The sequence below is a fragment of the Gossypium hirsutum genome, chromosome D06 (genome assembly GCF_007990345.1).
Source record: "Gossypium hirsutum isolate 1008001.06 chromosome D06, Gossypium_hirsutum_v2.1, whole genome shotgun sequence".
Lineage (NCBI taxonomy): Eukaryota > Viridiplantae > Streptophyta > Magnoliopsida > Malvales > Malvaceae > Gossypium > Gossypium hirsutum.
The window spans coordinates 11955385-11975231 of NC_053442.1; the positions used below are offsets into that span (position 1 = coordinate 11955385).

Sequence of the window (19847 nt, forward strand, 5' to 3'; positions counted from 1 at the left end):
CATGAGATGGGACTTATTGAAAGCTGGTATATCCATGTACAAATATATATTGAAAGTGGGTGTTAAATAGGGATATTAACTCTATAACGGCGGAAAACTATGAGAAGGGACTTATTTACCCACCATTCTCTAATATAAGGAAAATATTAGCTAATATAGCTGTTAACGTGGCCACTAAGGTATATGAACATGGTGAGTTCCACTTTCTAGTAGATTAAATTATCACTATTTAGTCTCTTAAAAACATGACATTATTTACTATAATTTTTTTATTTTATAAGTTTGGCAACACATCTGCCTCTTCCTACAAATCTTGTTAAGTATGCTGAGAGTTGCAAGTATTCTCCTGTCTATCGATGTTGCAGGTATAATGTCTAAGATTTTCCTCAACACTTCATTTGGAATGAAAACTCATCCTTTGTGTTAGAGTTTTGTGACCCGAATTTTAAGAGATTGCTCACAAGTCAAGTTAAACAAAATATATTTTCTTTCTAAAAGATTTAGTATTATTTTTATAATATATTTGACATTAATTAGAATTAGGTCTTTTCAATCTATAAATAGATGTAGTTGAAACTCCTCTTGTATCATTTGAGTTTGACATTAGTGAATTTTCTTCTTCTCTATCCGTGGTTTTTTCCCGAAAAGGTTTTCACATAAAATCTGTGTCTTATTTTTCTTTCTTTTTCTTCACGATCTTTCTACATTTCCATTATCAATGTTTAGTTTTTAACAAATTGGTATTAGAGTGTGTTCTATTTTTCTTTCTTTTTCTTTGTGTTCTTTCTACATTGCCATTATCGACGTTTAGTTTTTAACAAATTGGTATCAGATTTTTTTCGGTTTGCTTGTTTCGATCACAATAATTGTGACAATGAAGTATGATATTCCGCTGTTGGATTGCAACATTAGATTCTTGTTGTGGCAAATAAAGATGTAGGCAATTCTTGCACAAATGGATTTGGAGGATACCCTAATAGAGGTAGATAAGATGTCTTCGACATTGATGGAGGAAGAGAAGAAGCATAAAGATCGAAAGGCTTTAATGCAATTACATCTGCATCTTTCGAATGAAATTCTACAAGAAATGATAAAGGAGAAGACTACCACTGCATTATGGACAAAGTTGCAGTATGCATGTCGAAAAACCTAACTAGCAAGTTGCATATAAAGTACCACATTTATGCTCATCCTTTGGAGGAAGGTGTGTCTGAGCACGAACACTTAACTGTGTTTAAAGAAATTCTCTCAGACCTAGGGGCCATTGAGGTTCAGTACGATAAAGAAGATTTAGGGTTAATTTTACTTTGTCCGTTGCCTTTGTCTTATTCAACCTTTAGAGATACGATTTTTTATAGCCGCAAATCTCTCACAGTTGATGAATTTTATACTTCCTTAACATCATATGACAATATGAAACATCTTGCGTTTGGATCCGACTTTCAGGGAGAAGGTACTTTTGTTCGTGGGAGATAAGAATGAAATACTAATGATAATCGTGGAAGGACACATGAACAAAATCCTCGCGATAAATCTAAGGGTAGATCGAGATCTTTAAACAGAGGTAAGGCTTGTAAATTCTACAAAAAGAAAGGGCACATTAAGTTAAAGTGCTATAAGTTGCAAAATAAGATCAAAAAGGAAGGTGACAAATTAAAAGGGAAAATAACCAGAACAATTCGATAAAGCTAATGTTGTAGAAAACTATAGCAACGGTGAACTCTTAGTTGCTTCTGCCAACAACCCTAAAGTGAGCGAGGAGTGTATCTTTGATTCTGGTTGCATTTTCCATATGAGTCCCAATTGGGATTGGTTTACAACATATGAAATAGTGTTAGAAGGTTTTGTTTTGATGGGAAATAATGCTTAATGTAAAATCGCATGTATTGGCATGATCAAAATTAAGATGTGCGATGGAGTCGTTAGAACACTTAGTGACATACGACATGTACCAGAATTGAAGAGGAATTTGATTTTTTTGAGTACTCTTGATTTAAAGGGGAACAATTACGTAGCTGAAAATGGGGTTCTGAAGATTAACAAGGGTTCTCTTGTTGTGCTGAAAGGGTAGAGAAAGACTACCAAGTTATATGTTTTGCAAGGTTCAACTTTTATTGTTGATGCAACTATCAATTACTCTTCCTTGTCAGATGATGACGTTACTAGGCTTTGGCATATACGTCTAGGACATATGAGGGAGAACGATATGACAGAATTGAAAAACGAGGAATTCTTGATGGACAAGACATTAGTAAACTGAAGTTCTATGAGTACTGTATTTTTAGGAAGCAAAAGAGAGTTTGATTCACTAGAGGAATCCATAACATGAAGGAAACACTGGATTATACTCATTATGATCTTTGAGGACCATTTAGAGTGCCTTCGATGGGTGGCACTAATTATATGCTAACGATCATTGATGATTTTTCCAGAAAAGTTTAGGCATTCTTCTTGAAGCAAAAAAGTGATGTGTTTTCCATGTTTAAGGCTTAAAAAACTATGATTGAGAAGCAGACAAGAAAACAAATAAAACACCTCCACACAGTTAATGACTTGGAATTTTATTCTAATGAATTTAATGAATTGTACAAATCGGAAGGGATCATGAGACATTTGATAGTTCATCATACTCCACAGTAAAACAACATTATAGAACGGATGAATAGAACAATCATGGAAAAAATTCAATGTATGCTGTCAAATGCTTGTTTACCGAAGTTGTTTGGGGCTAAAGCGGCCTCTATTGCATGTTTTTTAATTAACCGGTCTCCATTCATTGCCATTGAGAAAAAGACTCCACAAGAAGTATGGTCTAATAATCCTGTTAATTATTCCGATTTGAAGATTTTTGGGTGTCCTGTGTATGCTAATGTTGACAATGAGAAATTGGAACCTAGATTTTTTTTAATTTGTTTTTATTGGGTATAGGGCTTGTGTTAAAGGATATAAATTATGGTGTCCTAAAAATAGAAAAGTTGTGATTAGCAAAGATGTTATTTTTGATGAAACTGCTATGCTGCCTAACTTATCTCTTGAAGACTTCTCCAATAAAGACCAGCAAAGTCCAAGCACACATGTGAAGCAGGTGGAGCTACAGATTGATCTAGAACCTACAAAAGAGTCTACTCCTCATTTTAGTACTGAAACTCAGAGTAGAGTTGCTTATTCACCATAATATTCTATTTCCAAGAACAGACCTAGAAGAGAAATTAAACATCTAAAGAGGTACGCCTAGGCTGATCTAGTTTCTTATGCTTTAAAAGTGACTGAAGATATATATGAAAATTAAGAGCCATCTACTTATTTTGAGGCAGTTAGCTGTGAAGATTCAATAAAGTGGATGTTTACCATACAAGAAGAGATGGAATCGCTCCATAAGAACAGATGGAATCACTCCATAAGAACAGAACATGAGATCTAGTCAAGCTTGTTAAGGGTAAAAAGGTTGTTCATTGTAAATGAGTGTTTAAGAAGAAAAAATGGGCCTTAGGAATTGAAAAACCCAGATATAAAACAAGGCTAGTTGTAAAAGGTTACAGTCAAATTCCAGGTGTAGACTTCACAAATGTGTTTTCTCCAGTTGTGAAGAATAATTCGATTCGAACCTTGCTTGGATTTGTGACCATGTATGATTTAGATCTTAAGCAATTATATGTAAAAACATGGAGAACTTGAGGAAGATATTTACAAGCAAAAATCAGAGGGTTTTATAATCTTAGAAAAAGAGGACTATGTTTGCTTGTTGAAAAGTCTCTTTGTGGCTTGAAACAGTCACCAAGGCAGTTGTGTTTATTTTAAGAAAAACAATGATGGTTCTTTTATGTATCTACTCCTATATGTTGATGACATATTGATAGTAGCTAAAGATGAAGGAAAGATAAGAAAGGTCAAAGTTCAACCTAGTAAGGAATTTGAGATGAAATATTTGGGAGCAACAAAAAAGATATTTGGAATGGAGATTCTTAGAGATAGAAAAGCATATAAATTATACCTAAGTTAGAAATGGTACATTGAGAAAGTTCTTCGCAGATTCAATATGCAGAATGTCAAGCCTGTTAGTACTTCATTAGCAGCCCACTTTAGACTTTTGTTGGCTTTGTCTCTGCAATCAGATGATGAGATTGACTACATGGCACGTGTTCTATATTCTAGTGCAGTGGGATCTCTCATGTATGCTATGGTTTACTCACGACTAGATTTATCATATGTAGTGCAATTAGTAGATACATAGCAAATCCTGGTAAAGAACATTGGAAAACAGTTCAGTGAATTTTCAAATACTTACATTGTATTACTAATGTTTGCTTACAGATTGGAAGAACTAAAGATGAAGTCATTGGGTATGTTGATTCTGATTTTGCTATAGACATTAATAAAAGATCTCGCACCGAGTATGTCTTTATTATTGGAGGTTGCGCAATTAGTTGAGAAGCCACTTTGCAAACTATAGTTGCTTTGTCTACTACTGAAGCTGAGTACATGGAGATTACCAAGGCTTGTAAAGAAGCTATTTAGTTAAAGAGACTCTTTGGTGAACTCAGTAAAGACTTTCAGATCAGTACAGTGTTTTATAATAGCTAGAGTGTCATATTCCTTACGAAGGATCAAATGTTTCATTAGAGAACAAAGCACATTAATGTTTGGTATCATTTTGTGCGTGATATTATTGTTCATGGCGATATTGTTGTGAGCAAAGTTAATACTCATGATAATCCTGTAGATGTAATGACTAAATCACTTCCTATAACCAAGTTCGAGCATTGCTTGGTCTTGGTTGGTGTTCATTATTGAAGAATACCCTTAAGGTATTTCATGAACGAGGTGAAAAACTTGTTCGTTGAGAGTTCGTGATAAAGAACTTGATCGTTGAGAATCCGTGTCAAGGTGGAGATTGCTAGAGTTGTGTGACCCAAATTCTAAGAGATTGCTTGCAAGTCAAGTTAAACAAAATATATTTTCTTTCTAGAAGATTTAGTATTTATTAGTATAATATATTTAGTATTTATTAGCATAATATATTTGACATAGATTAGAATTAAATTTTTTCAACCTATGAATAGATATAGTCGAAACTCCTCTTGTATCATTCGAATTCGACATTATTAAATTTTCTTTCTTTTTCTTTGCGATCTTTCTACATTGCCATTATTGACGTTCAATTTTTAACAAATGCCTAATAAATAAGGTATAGTAAAAATGTGATTTGGGTTGTGAAATGTTAACTTGCACCATTGTGAGTGTTTGAACAGCTGTTTAGCAGTCTCTCATAATTGTCGGCAAGTTATAAAAATACAGGTATATCATCCATAGCATTGAGTCATTTTAGGATAGTCCAGCTGAAGAGAAAATTTTCAAAATAGGTTCTATGTTGAAACTTGGAACATGTAGTAAATTCACTACATACTTTTATCACTGTAATACAATTTACATAGACTTCTAATGTATGATATAACCACATTCAAATTGATATGCTGATGTATGATGAAAATTACAATGTCACCTTTTCCTAAACATGTTTTCACTAAGGACTTCAAGCTTGATGTTTATCGTATACACTTAAGTCAGCATGAGTGTCCTTGTAACGTTGGCTCAGATATGTTGAGCACCTGATTGGGGGAAACCTGGTTGGAATGTACGCAGCAGTTATGTTAGATAGAACAAGACAATTTAAATCAATGTTATAAGATTTGGGTGTAAGTGTCAGATATGGGTAGATTTGGTTATTTTAAAGTTTTTTTATATATATTTGGAGGATCTTTGGAAGGTCACATGCCTACACCCTTTGACCATGGTACTTCAAGCAAAATGAAGAGTTAGAGCAACTTGGGTTTAAATCCCGTATAAATGTCATAGCAACTACGGGTTTCAAATAGGAGGGATTTTCGATCTTTATCATCTATAATTATAAACAACTGGATACTAAAGACTTACTTGGGAGGACTTTTTTCTGTTTTGCAAGTAGGCAAACATTCAACCAGACTGTCATGGTTAGGTTCCACAAAGTATGCAATCTGCCATCAGAAACAAAACACATAAACCTTAGTTTTACTTTTAAGATTATGTAAATGTTAGCAAGACAAAATGTGCCAAGAAAAATCCAGGCTACAATAATCATAAAGAAACTTACAAAATGAGAGTTGGTAGGAACGTAAATTTCAAAGTGCTAGAAAAGCCAAATTTACCTTGTTTGTAGTTAATTACCATAGACAGTGAAGAAGTAAATATATAACCAGCACTAAAGTCATGCATGGGATGTACAAGGAGTGTAACAAGATGAATACAATGGAGCAACTTGATATTGTAACATGAAGACATCATAGAGCATCTAATCAATCATGAATACGGCGAAAGGCCTTAAAACCTGGATAACAAAGAAAGTTAGGTACTTGGATACTTTTATCAGTTGTTTTTTCCTAGTGCATAATTTTCTCTTTGATGCTGATGTAACTCATGATGATGTAAATTTCAATGCCCTGAACAGATATTAATAAAATTTTACGAGGGTTGTTAAAAAAAAAGGGTCTTACAGAATATCTGTCTTGACCATTCCCCAAAACTCTGTGCAAGGTGGACCTGCTAGATACAACAGGGGAAAGATGGTTATAAAAAGGTAGCTTCCAGCCTTCCACAACATGACATCAAGAAACTATAATATTTCAAAACAAATGAACAGAGTTTACAGCAGTACACTTTCAAACGAGGAAAGATGAAATGATGAATAAGCATAAGAATATTGCAAAGAAACAACACCTCGGGCACAAAAAAGCTCAAGGTCACCATAAGGCAGCTTTCTCTTAGTGATCCTATGTACATGTAATGATGCAAAAGAACCAAAAGGTAACGGAGTTCTATTTGTTTGAGATGACAGCCTTAAACAACATTTCTCTGCTTTCAATTTATCAATATAATAAATGGCTAAACTTAAAAGTAAAAGGCAAAGCAGATCATCAAAATTAGTCTAAGCTCTTCAGCAATGAGGCCCCTGGAAATCCATAATTAATTTCATCTTTAATAAGGCAGTGTAGACCATAGTTACAACTGAAGCTAGCACATTACTTGAACATACAGTTGCTCCAGCGCTCCAGCATGTCCCCAAGGTTGACTATGAAAGCTCTGAACAAATCAACCACATATTAAGCCCATCATATATTGGTGATTAAAAAGTTAAACTTAGCACAAGGGAAGCAAGAATAGAACAATGCAAGGATAGAAATTTAAGAAGATATCACAAAAGAATAATGATAGCAAGCTCGGGGCAGTAAATAATTAGACAAAATTCACTAAAACTGAGATTGGATCCAAATGCATTCTCTACTAAAACCAAATTGCATATGCACAATATGGAAGCATGTGTACAATGTAACCTACAAGCTCAAATCTCTGCTAGCCATCAGTGACTTACCCTTTTATTGGTGTCACATACTCCCATATCTGAGGTTTTGCATCTTTATCCTTGCATATCTGCAGAAAAATCAAATAAACATTTGTTAACTAGTGAAATGTGAAGAAAACTGGCAATATAGTCACATGTTATAGCAACTTTCATACTTGTAGACCCATAACATCATCGGTTGCCAAAAGTGTAATAAATCCGAAGTCAGAATGGGCTCCAGCTCCATATATTCCTTTTGCGGGATCAGAAAATTGATCTGAACAGATTATGAAATTCATATAATGATTTATATCAATTGTGTATGACAATAAGATTAATAAAGATATCCTATGATCTTACACCTTCATAGTGTAGCAAGCGCAAGGTGGCAATAGGCTTCCCAAGCACCTCAGGCTTATCAAAGAAATCAACCTCTAGATCAAGTGCAAGCGCTATGATCCTTGAAACTGCCTTTCCCACCTCTCTAATAGCAAGAAGAAGAAATATAAATTCTTATCAGCCATTTTTCTTTGCACACATCATCATGAAACAAGCATAGATATGTAATCACATAACTTATAACTTACAATGCCTCATGATGGAATTTCTCCATAGTCTGCCTCCAACCAGGCAAAACACCTAACCAGTGCCAAAAGTGACCAAAGCAATTGGTGAAATATTCTTTTAAACAGGTCTTGCAAAATAACCAACCAATGAAAGTTGAAACATTTTACCATCTGCCGGCCAAACATTAGGCCCATTAAACGGCTTCTCGGATTCAGGATCATTTTCAGGCACGTCCACGCCTATGTAATACCCCTCTTTGTAGTCTCCTGCTACCCCAACAGGGGAAAAAAAGCTTGATACTATAGTTGCACGCAAACTATTGCACCAATGATGAATATGAAAAATAGAACATATGATGCAGTTATACAGAAATACAAACGCTAAAGAGAAAGAATTGCTGACCATGCACTTGATTGTCAGGGTCAAGAACCTCATCAAACATGGGAGTGTAGCCTCTATGTTTCTCATTCCTCAAAACTTTCAGTTTCTCGTTTAATGGCAAATAAAAAAACTTCTTGCTTTGAGCAAATACTTCATCCATAAATTCCTGGCTTATCCCATGATTTACAACATAGAAAAATCCACAATCCAAGCAAGCCTAAACCCACCACAAAAAAAAAAAAAAAAAACCAAACTTCTATTATGGGGTTGTCTGATAATCACCAAGGCATCAAACTATCAACTTCGAATCATCAAAACAGTTGAAAAGAAAACAGAAACCAGTAAATTCATATGACAAGTACAACAAAACACAGAAGCCAAAAAGATACAGAGGGGAACCAAACCTGCTTTAGTAAAGCAACGGATTCACCAATATCAGGATTAGACAGATCGATACAATTGATGGTTGAGACTTTGATAGGAGGTTCGGGTCCGCTTTGCTTCTGATTTGCCATTTTGCTTTCTCTTTTTGGCGCAGTTGGTGTTCTGCTTTTGTTAGTTTAATGGTCTCATAGTTTAGAAATTCGAGATGAGAATTTATAGGTTGAGAGACCAACGGCAACTTCTCGGTAATGTAAGTGGGACACGCGTTTTCTGGTTCACATAATTTAAGGTGGTAGGTTTTGTTTTACATTTCTATATTACTTATCTAATATTTTTCACCTCAATTTCTATTTTCTAAATAAAAGTGATTCTGACATTGGAAAACATGAGTTGAAGTACATTTCTTATAAAAATATAAAAATTTGAAAAATTATAAATTTCCATTTATTTTAATATTTTTTATATATTTTGATTTTATTATACATACTTTATTATATCTATCGATTGTATATATATTAGTAATGTTATTGGTTAAATTAGTGTCATAAGTTAACACAACGTCAATTCAAGATAGATGGTAACACCATCATAAATAATTGTATTCATTTAGTAATATATGTATTTATGTGTTTAAATTTAATATTTTTTCATTTTAATATCATACATATTTCATTTGTCATTATTAACTAGCTTCCAACCATGTAAAAATAAAACTTCTATATTCTAATAGAATTTTTAGATAATAATAAAAGGTTAATTGGTTTTAATAATTAAACTAGTAAGGCAGACATAACCAGATTAGACCGAATGATTAAATTGAAAATGTCTGATCCAACCATTTCATCAGTGACGAGTTTTGAACGGTTAAAAGAAATCGAAACAGAGAGTCAGGTAACTTAGCTAAAACCCTTCTAAACCGGTTTTAGAAGATGTTTTGGTTTTCTATTTTTTTCCCCCTTAATATTACCCCAAATCGTATCCCCAACCTGTCCAATTTTGTTTTATTTTTTAGCCAACCCATCCAATAATTATAATTAAAAAAAAATTAAAACTAAAAATCAATGGATTCAAACCTAGGTTCTTTTTTCCAAATCTATCCAAACTCCAGTATTTCATACGTTCGCTTCCGTTTGCTACCATTTGTTGGCATTTTCTTCAATCTTCATCATTGGTTGGCTTCTACAAGATCTCTTAGTTAGGGTGTTCAAACTTCGGTTAAAATCTAATTAATTCGTTAAATTGATTTAATTCGATTAACCGATCTAGTTCGGTTGGAGGTTAGTTAAAGGTTTTTTAGAATTTTGATTAATGGTTAATTCAATTCGAAATCAAGTAATTAACCGAACTTAATAAATAATATTATATATTATTATGTATTAAGTAATTACTAATTTAATTAATTCGGTCAAATGAACATTATTAATTTATTTTTTTATATGTTTTATACTTGTTTTAATAAATATATATATATATAAATTTCGGTTAATTCACCGACCGAAATAATCGAAATATTTCGGTTCAGTTAATAATTAAAAAATTAAAAATTTTAATTAATTTAATTAATATTAATTTAATTCAATTAACCGTTTTAACACCCCTAATATTAACTTAATCCTTCGATAGAATTGAGCATGGACTAATGTCCTCGAAGATGTAGAGAAAACGGACTAGCCAATAAGGAGCAATAGTCAGATCCAACCACAAGGCCAAACAACCTTAGGTAAGCACCATAGACATCTATAAATACTAATATTATGATGTTGATCAGGTATGACCATACACTTAATCTTACACCATTTCACTCTTTTCATCAAGAATTGACTTAAGCATAAAAAAAATACTCCAACGTACAAACTTTATGACCTTTAATTTATTTCCTGCATTGCAAATAATCTGGAATGTTAACATCACTTGTCACAATTTGATCTAGACAATTGACATCAAGGATGGATTCAGAATTTTATTTTAAGGGGGTGAAAATTTTAAATCTAAACGATTTTTTTAACGTAAAAAGTGTCAATTCTTCTCGGAATCTTTGTTTTATTAAACAAATCAATTTAATGTTTTTTTTTAAATTATGAACGATTTAACTGTAAAAAAATTAAAAGAAAAAATCATACTATATAGAATTAAATATTTCTTTCCAATATGCAAGAAAGAATAACTGATATCATACTAAAATTTTCATAAATACCATTATAATTCCAAAAATTAAATTTAAAAAACTTGGCCTTAGTCCTATTTATCAATACTAGGCATCTTAAATTGCACCCTCCGTTTTTCATAAGATCAAACTCATCAATGATAGAACCTGTTGAAAATTCTCAATCTATCTCTTTTTCGATGTATGCAACCAAGCAAGCTGAAAAAAAAAATCATCCTCCATTCTGTTGCGAAACATTGTCTTCACAATTTTTATGGCTGAAAATGTTTGTTCGGTTATTGCAATAGACACGAGAAGAGGATAAATACTTGAATCATTTGTCTTAGCTAGCACTTGACACAACTTGACAATCGTAGAAGCTTTCTGCAACTCTATGCTTTGATGAGCATCAAGTTAAAAATACTCCAATTGAATCTTCATGTGTAGCTTTTCTTGCTCCGTAAAATCGTCCGGATAAAAATCATTCATAAGCTTGCAAATATCTTCCACCCGAAAAGCTTTGTAATTATCACGTGGATCCAAAGCAGAGTTAAGAACAAGTAACTCCACTACCTCATCATTAAAGCGAGAATTCATTTCTGTTAGCAAGGAATCGATACCAATAATGAATATATCAAATCGATAGTGATGCTCAATTGTGAGGTTAGCCCTCTGGATGCGAGACCGACCTCGACTGGTTTTGTATGAAGCACTTAAATTGGGGACTTTTATCTCATGATCTTTACAATATAACTTCACTTTCTCAATCACATATGGGCTAAAGAAACACCACACACAGCCGTGTGGCCCAACACGTACCTTTACATGACCGTGTCCCCCTTTTTAACCCAAAAACTCCAATTTTGTTTTTCTTTTTCTTTTTACCTTGACTTCTTCCTCCTAACCCTCCAAAAAAGAAAAACCCTAGCTATCGCTCCCATAGCCCTCCGGTGCTGCCAACCCCCATTCGATCCTATGTCCCTCACCGCACCATCGCTCCCCACCTCCGAATGCCCCCTTGCCACGACTCGCCCCTTCCCCCTCCTTTTCAATCAAAACTAAATAATTATTGGTCAAGAAACTATAATTAAGTTTAAAAAATTTTAACATGAAATTAAATAATTTTATTAAAAATATCATCTCCCAAAAACAATTAAAATATTCAACTTCCTCAAAACAATAAAAGTAAATTTAAATTTAAAAATACGTACAAATAATATTACAAAAACATTTTAATGTACTTCAATCTATCATCTTTGCCATCATCTTCAATCAATAGAGATTCTTGTTTGCTAACTTGTTTAATATCTAATGCACTTAGGGTCTGTTTGATTGCCAGTAAAATATTTTCCGTAAAATGATTTCTAGAAAATGTTTTACTTTTCTATAAAATGATTTACTGGAAAATATTTTCTGGTGTTTGATTGAACCTGTGTAAAATATTTTCTGCTGCTTGGCAGATTTTTTGAAAATATTTTTCGGAAAAGTTGTTTTTACATATATTAATATATATTAATAAATTTTTATATTTTAAATTATTTTTACTTATATTGCAATGATTTATTTATAATAATACTCAATTATTAAGCTACAATATTAATCGTTATAAATTGAAAAAAACTAATATCAAATAAATTATTTGTAATTATGTTAAAAAAACAAGTATTGAATAATTAAAAAAACAAGTTACTGGAAAATCGATAAACAGAAGCAGTTTTCTACCGGAAATGAAGGAAGGAATGAAGGAGGTGATAGAGAGGAGAGCACGGAAAATGTCTTACGGAAATTGAAAGGGTAAGACATTTTCCCTAAAATGTAACCCATTTTCCCTTGTTTTGGAGTTCATTTTCCAAATGGAAAATGTTTTCCGCCAATCAAACGCTGGAAAAGTTGGAAATGATTTTCCGGAAAATCAATTTCGTCAATCAAACAGACCCTTAATTGCATTTACATTACGTTTCATTGGGGTAAGTGGAATAAGGTTGTAATAGAATAGAGCAGTAATGAGTAATCTATTTGTTTGGTTTAATGGAATAGAATAAAGCTATAATAGTATTCTTATATTTGGTTGAATGGAATAGATGTTATAATAGCATAAGTAAAAAGACTTAAATGACCAAAGTACCCTTAGTAGAATTTTTTTAGATAAATGATTTTTGTTGTTGTTATTAAATTTTAATAAGATTATTAAATATAATTTAATATAAATAATAAAAATAATTTAATCATATTTTAACATAATTATTATTAAATACAATTTAATAACATAATATATAATTTAATAACATTCTTAATATAATTATTAATAAAATATTAATAAAAATCATAATATATAATATTATAAAAATAATATATAACCTACTTTATTTATTTTAAATTGCAATGCATATTTAATGTGTTAAAATATCATTAGCGAAACAAATAATTTAATTATCTTCTAAACTAAAAAGCAAACTATTAGAAGTAATAAATAGCTTAAAAATTATATTTTACATCTAAACATAATGTTCATACATTAACAAAAGGTTACATATATTCAAATCATTATTGCAAGACCAATTCTTTTACACCTCTCACTTTGTACTATTAAAGGCAAATAAGTCATTACTACAAGATATTAAAGTGTTACATATCTTCAAATCATAGTAAAACGGTTATGTTTCTTCAACACTAATCTCAATAACATTAAAACAAAATCAAAGAATTTAATTGCAAAAGAATTTGCAGTGATTCAGTGACTAAATGAATGGTTTAGCTATGGATAGAGGAAGCATTCAAACAAGCCAAAGAAGAAGATGAAACAATAACACACTGTCAATGAAAGATAAACAATACATATTAAGGATCTTTGCAAAGCACAAAATAGAAATTACAAATATCTTAGCAAATAAAAAACCTAAAATTAATTTCTTTATCAAATTTCATTCAACAAAATTAACTCTTTTTTTAGCAAATAATAATGTCTTGACCAAAAGTTATAGTTGTTTTAAAAATGATATTTAAAGATAACTAATTACTTTAAAACATTTCATGGCAACCAACATGGGATTAAAACTTAGAAATCACATATACATTCATATAGACACGTAGGTACCATATACATATAGCATCCAGTTCCATGAAGCCCCAATGCACAATAGAAGTAAAGTAGAAGCTAGAAGACTACATTTTCAAAAGACAATCAAATTAATGGCAATCCTCTTTTGTGAAAGCCATTGATAAACCTAAAATGAGAGCTACTTGGTAGAATGAATTTTGGATTGTAAAGCAATACACAGCAGATGTAAAGTAGAAGCTAGATGACCGCATTTTCAAAATTATGAATCTCAACATGGGAAAACGTTCTAGGGTCTAAACATGCAAGTGTCACAGCAATGCCATTGGGGTGCTGCCCTGGTGTATAGAATGAAGTTTTTCCACAAAACTTATAGAATGTATATTTTGCGGTGTGAGTTCCAAAAGAGTATATAATAATGAACTGCTCCAAATCACCCAAAAGCTCGAACCTTTGATACAGGACAACGAAGTGAACGTTCCCTCTCATGGAGTAGTCAGAATAATTGAATTTCCATTTCCAAGCAATAACACTAGTAGGTGCTTGGGCTTTCCATCTTACTTTCTTATAGTGGCAACTGCCATTGTGCAGTACTAATTTGGTTCCACGCCGACAACAACTAGGACAAGTGCAAAGTTTATCCTAATGTAGCACCCCTAGCCTGCTTCCATCGTCGGATTGGGTCACGGAGTATTACAATAACATTCTAAACATTTAACAGTTCATATGATAATTATTCAATCATGATTACAATTAATCAATCTCATTCCATTCATGAGCTAATATACATATACGGACCTAAAAACGAGTCTCTAAGGCCCTAAGAATATATTGGAAAATTTAGGAAAAATTGAAAAAAAAAATTTGGAACAGGGGACACATATCCGTGTGACTTTTTAAATTGGGGCACACGCCCGTATGTGTTGCCCGTGTACGACACACGGTCGTGTGACAGACCGTGTCTCAGGCTGTGTGCACCTAAATGTACCTTAAAACTCAAGTTTACTAAATTGTGGTTTCTTGGACACTAAACAACCGATTCATCAATAATATAACCTAATCAAAACACAATTAAACATGCCAAAACGACCATCTTGAGTGGTTAACCAGTATGCCATTCAAAGGCACCTCAGCCATGTATTAAACAGTCAAGTAAGTCATTAGAATCAATGCACTATCTAACATCTACCACATGCACTCAAGCATCAACAAAATGACCAAACATAAATATACATTGATTCATTATTCTAACTCAAGAGTGATAAACATGTTATAAGGTTAATACCTAATTCAACACTTCCATGTCAACCAAATTAAATCACCAATTTCAATAGGACATCTAGCTTATTTAAAGAAAACACCATTTCCAAACATTTACATATATAAACATAATTATATCAAAATATATACATCATTTACCAAGATTATAAGTTATATATCATACATGTAAAATTCATCAAAATTATCCATGGACGAAAAATTTTAACCAACTAATACCCCCTAAGTACATGCCAAAAACACCAAAAGAGGACATCACCGACGTTGAGTACGGGATTCTTATAGGATGCTGAGTCCGATTCTACTATTTATCTAACCTGTAAACCTGGAAAGCAATCCACATTAAGTAGATTTCACTTATTTGAATAGCCACAAGTATATCTAAAGCATTTGAATTTATTTCACAACTTTAATAATCTAATTCAAGAAATATGTCATACCTTCCAATGAATTAATATATATACATAAGTAAATATAATTCTTCCTTAGTAATACCTATAACCAACCGTCTTCGATGGTTCATATAACCTTGATGTATAGTCCAATCGATACATGGCACCCGGTGCCTAGCGGGTAAACCACGGAAGAGTTTGCGCCCAACGCTTGTCGGATAAACCGAAAAATGTGTGCCCAGCACTAGTCAAATAAACTGATGGAAGTTGCGCCCAGCGCTAGTCGGATAAACCGAAAAATGTGTGCCCGGCACTAGTCAGATAAATCGACAAATGTGTGCCCAGCACTAGTCAGATAAACTGACAGAAGTTGCGCCCAGCGCTAGTTGGATAAACCGACGAATAAATAGTGAGCCCAACTCTAGTTGACATACAAACGATATTTGCGCCTAACACTAGTCGGATAAACCGACGAATAAATACTTATTTATTTTCACAATTTCCTCATTCATTAATTAACATCATCATTCAAATATGAACATAAGATTGTATATCAAGTATTTAAATAACATCTAATTATTAATTAAATAAATGATTAATAAAAAGGTTAAGTTCGAGACTTCAAACTTACCAAAATACGACAGGTGCTACGAATTGCAGACGTCTACTCAGTGATCTTTTCCTTCCCACGATTGATACCCGATCTATTCTTCTCTTTATCAAATTAACAAATTAATTTCATTACTTAATTTGAATAGCATACTTGCTTTTAATTAAATCAATTAACCTTAGATCATAATTTATACTTTTACCCTCAACAATTGACATTTACTCAACTTAAACATTAACATCAAAATTAGCTTGATTGCATCTTCATCTAATTTCCATAACTAACCACATATACATATAATTTATTAACAATCCCTAAATTCTTGAATTTCATAACTTAACACCATACTAGTTTAATTTATAGCATTCAACTCCTTGAAAGCTAATACTAATAAAACTCATAATACAAAATATTTTACTTGCTCCCTAAACTTAGTAATTCAACTCAAATTTCCAGCACAAAAGAACAATCCACCAAAACAGTCCCTAGACTTCACAAAAATTAACAATTTAACCCCTAATTCTATCAAAACAACTTCAAACATTAGAGTTTTTCAACAATGGCAGCTTCCACAAATATCATAATTTTTCTAAATTTCCACATGGGTAATCTACTACATGATTTTAAGGTTCCAAAAATATAAAGTTTAATTGAAAATAATCAAATCATACCAATAAAGTTATGCTTCAAAAATGAAACTTAAAAGCCGAATGGTGCTAACCTTTTTCTTCTCCAAATCCGCATGCAAAAGAGATGAAGCTTTAATTTTGTTTCTCTTTCCATTTTCTTTCCCCACTACTCTATTTGTTTCTTTTATTTTATTCATATTTTCATTTCATTTTTATTATAACTTAACATAATTACTAATTTAAGCATTATCATACAATTAACATATATTATATATATATAATTCCCTCATAATTATCCATTAACCAAAACTCATTAAATTAATGGACTATTTATTTAAATAGTCCCTTATTCTAATCCCACTTTGAAATTTAATACTAATTACTAATTTATCACCCACTTATTTTAATTTAATAATTCAACCCCCAAGAATATTTATACTCAAACTTTTAACCCTTTAAACAAACTTCACATCTTTGCAGTCAATATGTATATACCATTAAATCCTTAATCCAAAACCTCCAAATTTTAGTTTTCCCCCATCAATTCCCATCAAACCAATTTATATTATTTTCCAGCATTCCCTTAATCACTATAAATCATGATTTAAACCATGTTATTTTGAATTTACAATATTTAAGTCCCTAGAGATTAATATCAACAAAAATCATCACTCAATTTGACCAAATTAGCCCATAAGACTTATAATTTACTCATCACCTCAAAGACATTTAACATTCTATATAAAAAAAAAACAGTACCTACACTCTTCATGATTTATCAAATCAGTCCCTACTTAAGCTTGGTCTAGCTTCAACAATTTTAAAAGTGCAAAATTTACTAAAGTGGTAGCTCAAACACGTACATATATATAAATATAATTTCATAATCACTCACAAATTTAACATCCAACCAAATAACACCAAGCATCAATAGTAACTTCTACAAATATCATTAATTCTCACAATTTCAGCATGGGCAAATTAACTCATAACATTAAGACTTCAAAAACATAAATTTCATCTAAAAATAACCAAAATTCACTAACCAAATTAAACATGCAACAAGAGCTCTTGGCCGTGCAACTTCTCCCCTCTTTCCATTTTGTTTCGGAAAGAAGAAAATTAAAGAAAATTTTTGCTTGGAATTCCTCTCCCCACTAACCATTATCTCCCATCTATTAATAATATATATATATCCTTTTATATAACAAATTTTAACTTAATTATTATACTAACTTAACACATATAATACTTATAATATTTACTAAAACCGTCCACCATCACACACTTATATAAATAATGGCTTATTTATTTAATAAGCCCCTTAATATAGATTCACCTTATAATTTAGTATTAATTCTTACTTTTATCACTTATTTAATTTAGTCCCTTTACTTTAATTAAACACTCTTTCGTCAAAATTACATAACCAAAAATTTAATTCACTTCTAATATAACTCTGTAAATATTTAATAAAAATATTTACGAGTCTAGTTTAGGGAAACGAGGTCCCGACACCTTAATTTCCAAAACCATTGACTTTAGAACTGATACACTTGTACATTGTCTAACTTTCTAATAATTAAAATTATTAGATCAACCTCAATATAATACTGTTATACCTTCGTAATTATGAATAAATAATATTCACTAAATCTATCTTCGGAAAACAACATTCTAAAACCACTGCTTTCGACTTTATTGACTTTTGAGTCATTACACCTAAAGTTGATTTGTAGTTAGTAACTCAGTTCAAATGTAATAGCATCCTAACAACCATCATGCAATGAAACCATTAATCCCGAATCTTCATAACTCAGTTATAATCTAAGTAGCATCACGCAATGAACCATTAATCACAAATCTTCAAAACTCAATTTAAATGCAGTAGCATCCTAAGTACCATCACCACCATTAATCCCAAATCTTCATAATTCAGTTCAAATACAATAGCATCTTAAAATCCATCACGCAATGAATTATTTCCACTTTTCTTTTAACCCCAAAAAAATGCATAAATATGAACCAATGAAAAAGTCAACACAGCAACACCGTCAATCTTTCATCTTTAAGAGAAAAAATAATTATCAAAAACACCTTACATGAAAAGGAGAACACCCAAAAATCAACAGCTTATAGCACTTAAAAGCTAAAATAAAAAACTTGTTTCATTTGAGGAAAATCTTGATCCCAAAATAGGCAAATAAACTCGTGATTCGACATACTAATTTGCATAAGTAAAAAAAAAAAACCATCAGTTTTAGGGTTACCTATGTTGCACAAGCTTCTTTGAAAATTACTTGCTTTCAGTTCAAGAAGTCTGAATCAGTACTGAGAGATTGATTAGCAATTCTATGATCTAGTGTTCTTCAATTGAGCCTGGATTTTTTTCCTTGCTGAAGACTTTGCCTCTAATTAAGAATTTTTATGATCTCGATTCCTATGAGGAAAGGATTGAAGAAGTTGGTGAGGAGCAATGGTGTTTTAGGGCTTGGGAAATGGAGAAGGGAATGAATGGGAAGGCTATAATTGAAAGTGCAGAAAGAACAATGATAAAAAATGAGGGTAAAAATGAAAAAAATAATCTTTTAGCATTCCTATCGTGTTTTGAATGGGCAATTCAGAGGCTGGGACAAAAAGTGATTAGTGGGAATAGAAAACTAAACATCTGAACCAAACAATAGTTTAAATTTACGTTTATATATATTATAGGTTAAATACATTTTCTTATAGATATTTTCTACTGTCACATTATACTTGATTACTAGATTTTACCAATTATTAAGTGAGTGAAGAAAAACAGTAATTAATTTAATGATTCTTTTTTCATTCTAAGTAACGTTTTGTATCATTTATCTAATCAACAAGAAAAACATTTGAGCGGGTTGAGAATTAAATTATAAATTTTTTTAGGGATTAACTTTATACTAATTCATAATTTTATAATTTTTCAAAGGACTTACAAAGCAATTTTACTATTTTAGCCATAACTGCCTACACCTTAGATTCTATCTTATAAAGTTATTATAATTTAAT

At 31.6% G+C, this 19847-nt stretch overlaps 1 protein-coding gene and 1 long non-coding RNA gene across 9 annotated transcripts; both read right to left on the reverse strand.

Annotated features, from left to right (window-relative positions):
- Positions 1-5348: 5348 nt before the first annotated feature.
- On the reverse strand, positions 5349-8985 carry LOC107901175 (2-oxoglutarate-Fe(II) type oxidoreductase hxnY). 8 transcript variants are annotated; one of them, XR_005914695.1, is made up of 12 exons: positions 8725-8985; positions 8342-8537; positions 8107-8205; positions 7960-8011; positions 7735-7856; positions 7549-7649; positions 7403-7461; positions 7067-7113; positions 6528-6573; positions 6183-6361; positions 5932-6011; positions 5502-5621 (listed from the first exon to the last, which is right to left on the reverse strand). XR_005914695.1 is itself a non-coding variant. In XM_016827073.2 (11 exons), the coding sequence occupies exons 1-11, from the start codon at positions 8833-8835 to the stop codon at positions 5590-5592; spliced, it is 945 nt and encodes a 314-aa protein (XP_016682562.1). In that variant the 5' UTR covers positions 8836-8985; the 3' UTR covers positions 5349-5589. The 8 variants fall into 8 exon arrangements, 5 of the variants coding, with proteins under 5 accessions (XP_016682562.1, XP_016682560.1, XP_040951622.1 ...); XR_001685158.2 differs by having other exon boundaries at positions 7057-7113; XM_016827073.2 differs by lacking the exon at positions 6183-6361 and having other exon boundaries at positions 5349-5621.
- A 6280-nt stretch (positions 8986-15265) lies between these two features.
- Positions 15266-19486, reverse strand: LOC107901174 (uncharacterized). Its single transcript, XR_001685156.2, has 3 exons — positions 19082-19486; positions 16204-16286; positions 15266-15505 (listed from the first exon to the last, which is right to left on the reverse strand). It is a non-coding gene; the product is annotated as an uncharacterized lncRNA (long non-coding RNA).
- Positions 19487-19847: the final 361 nt, after the last annotated feature.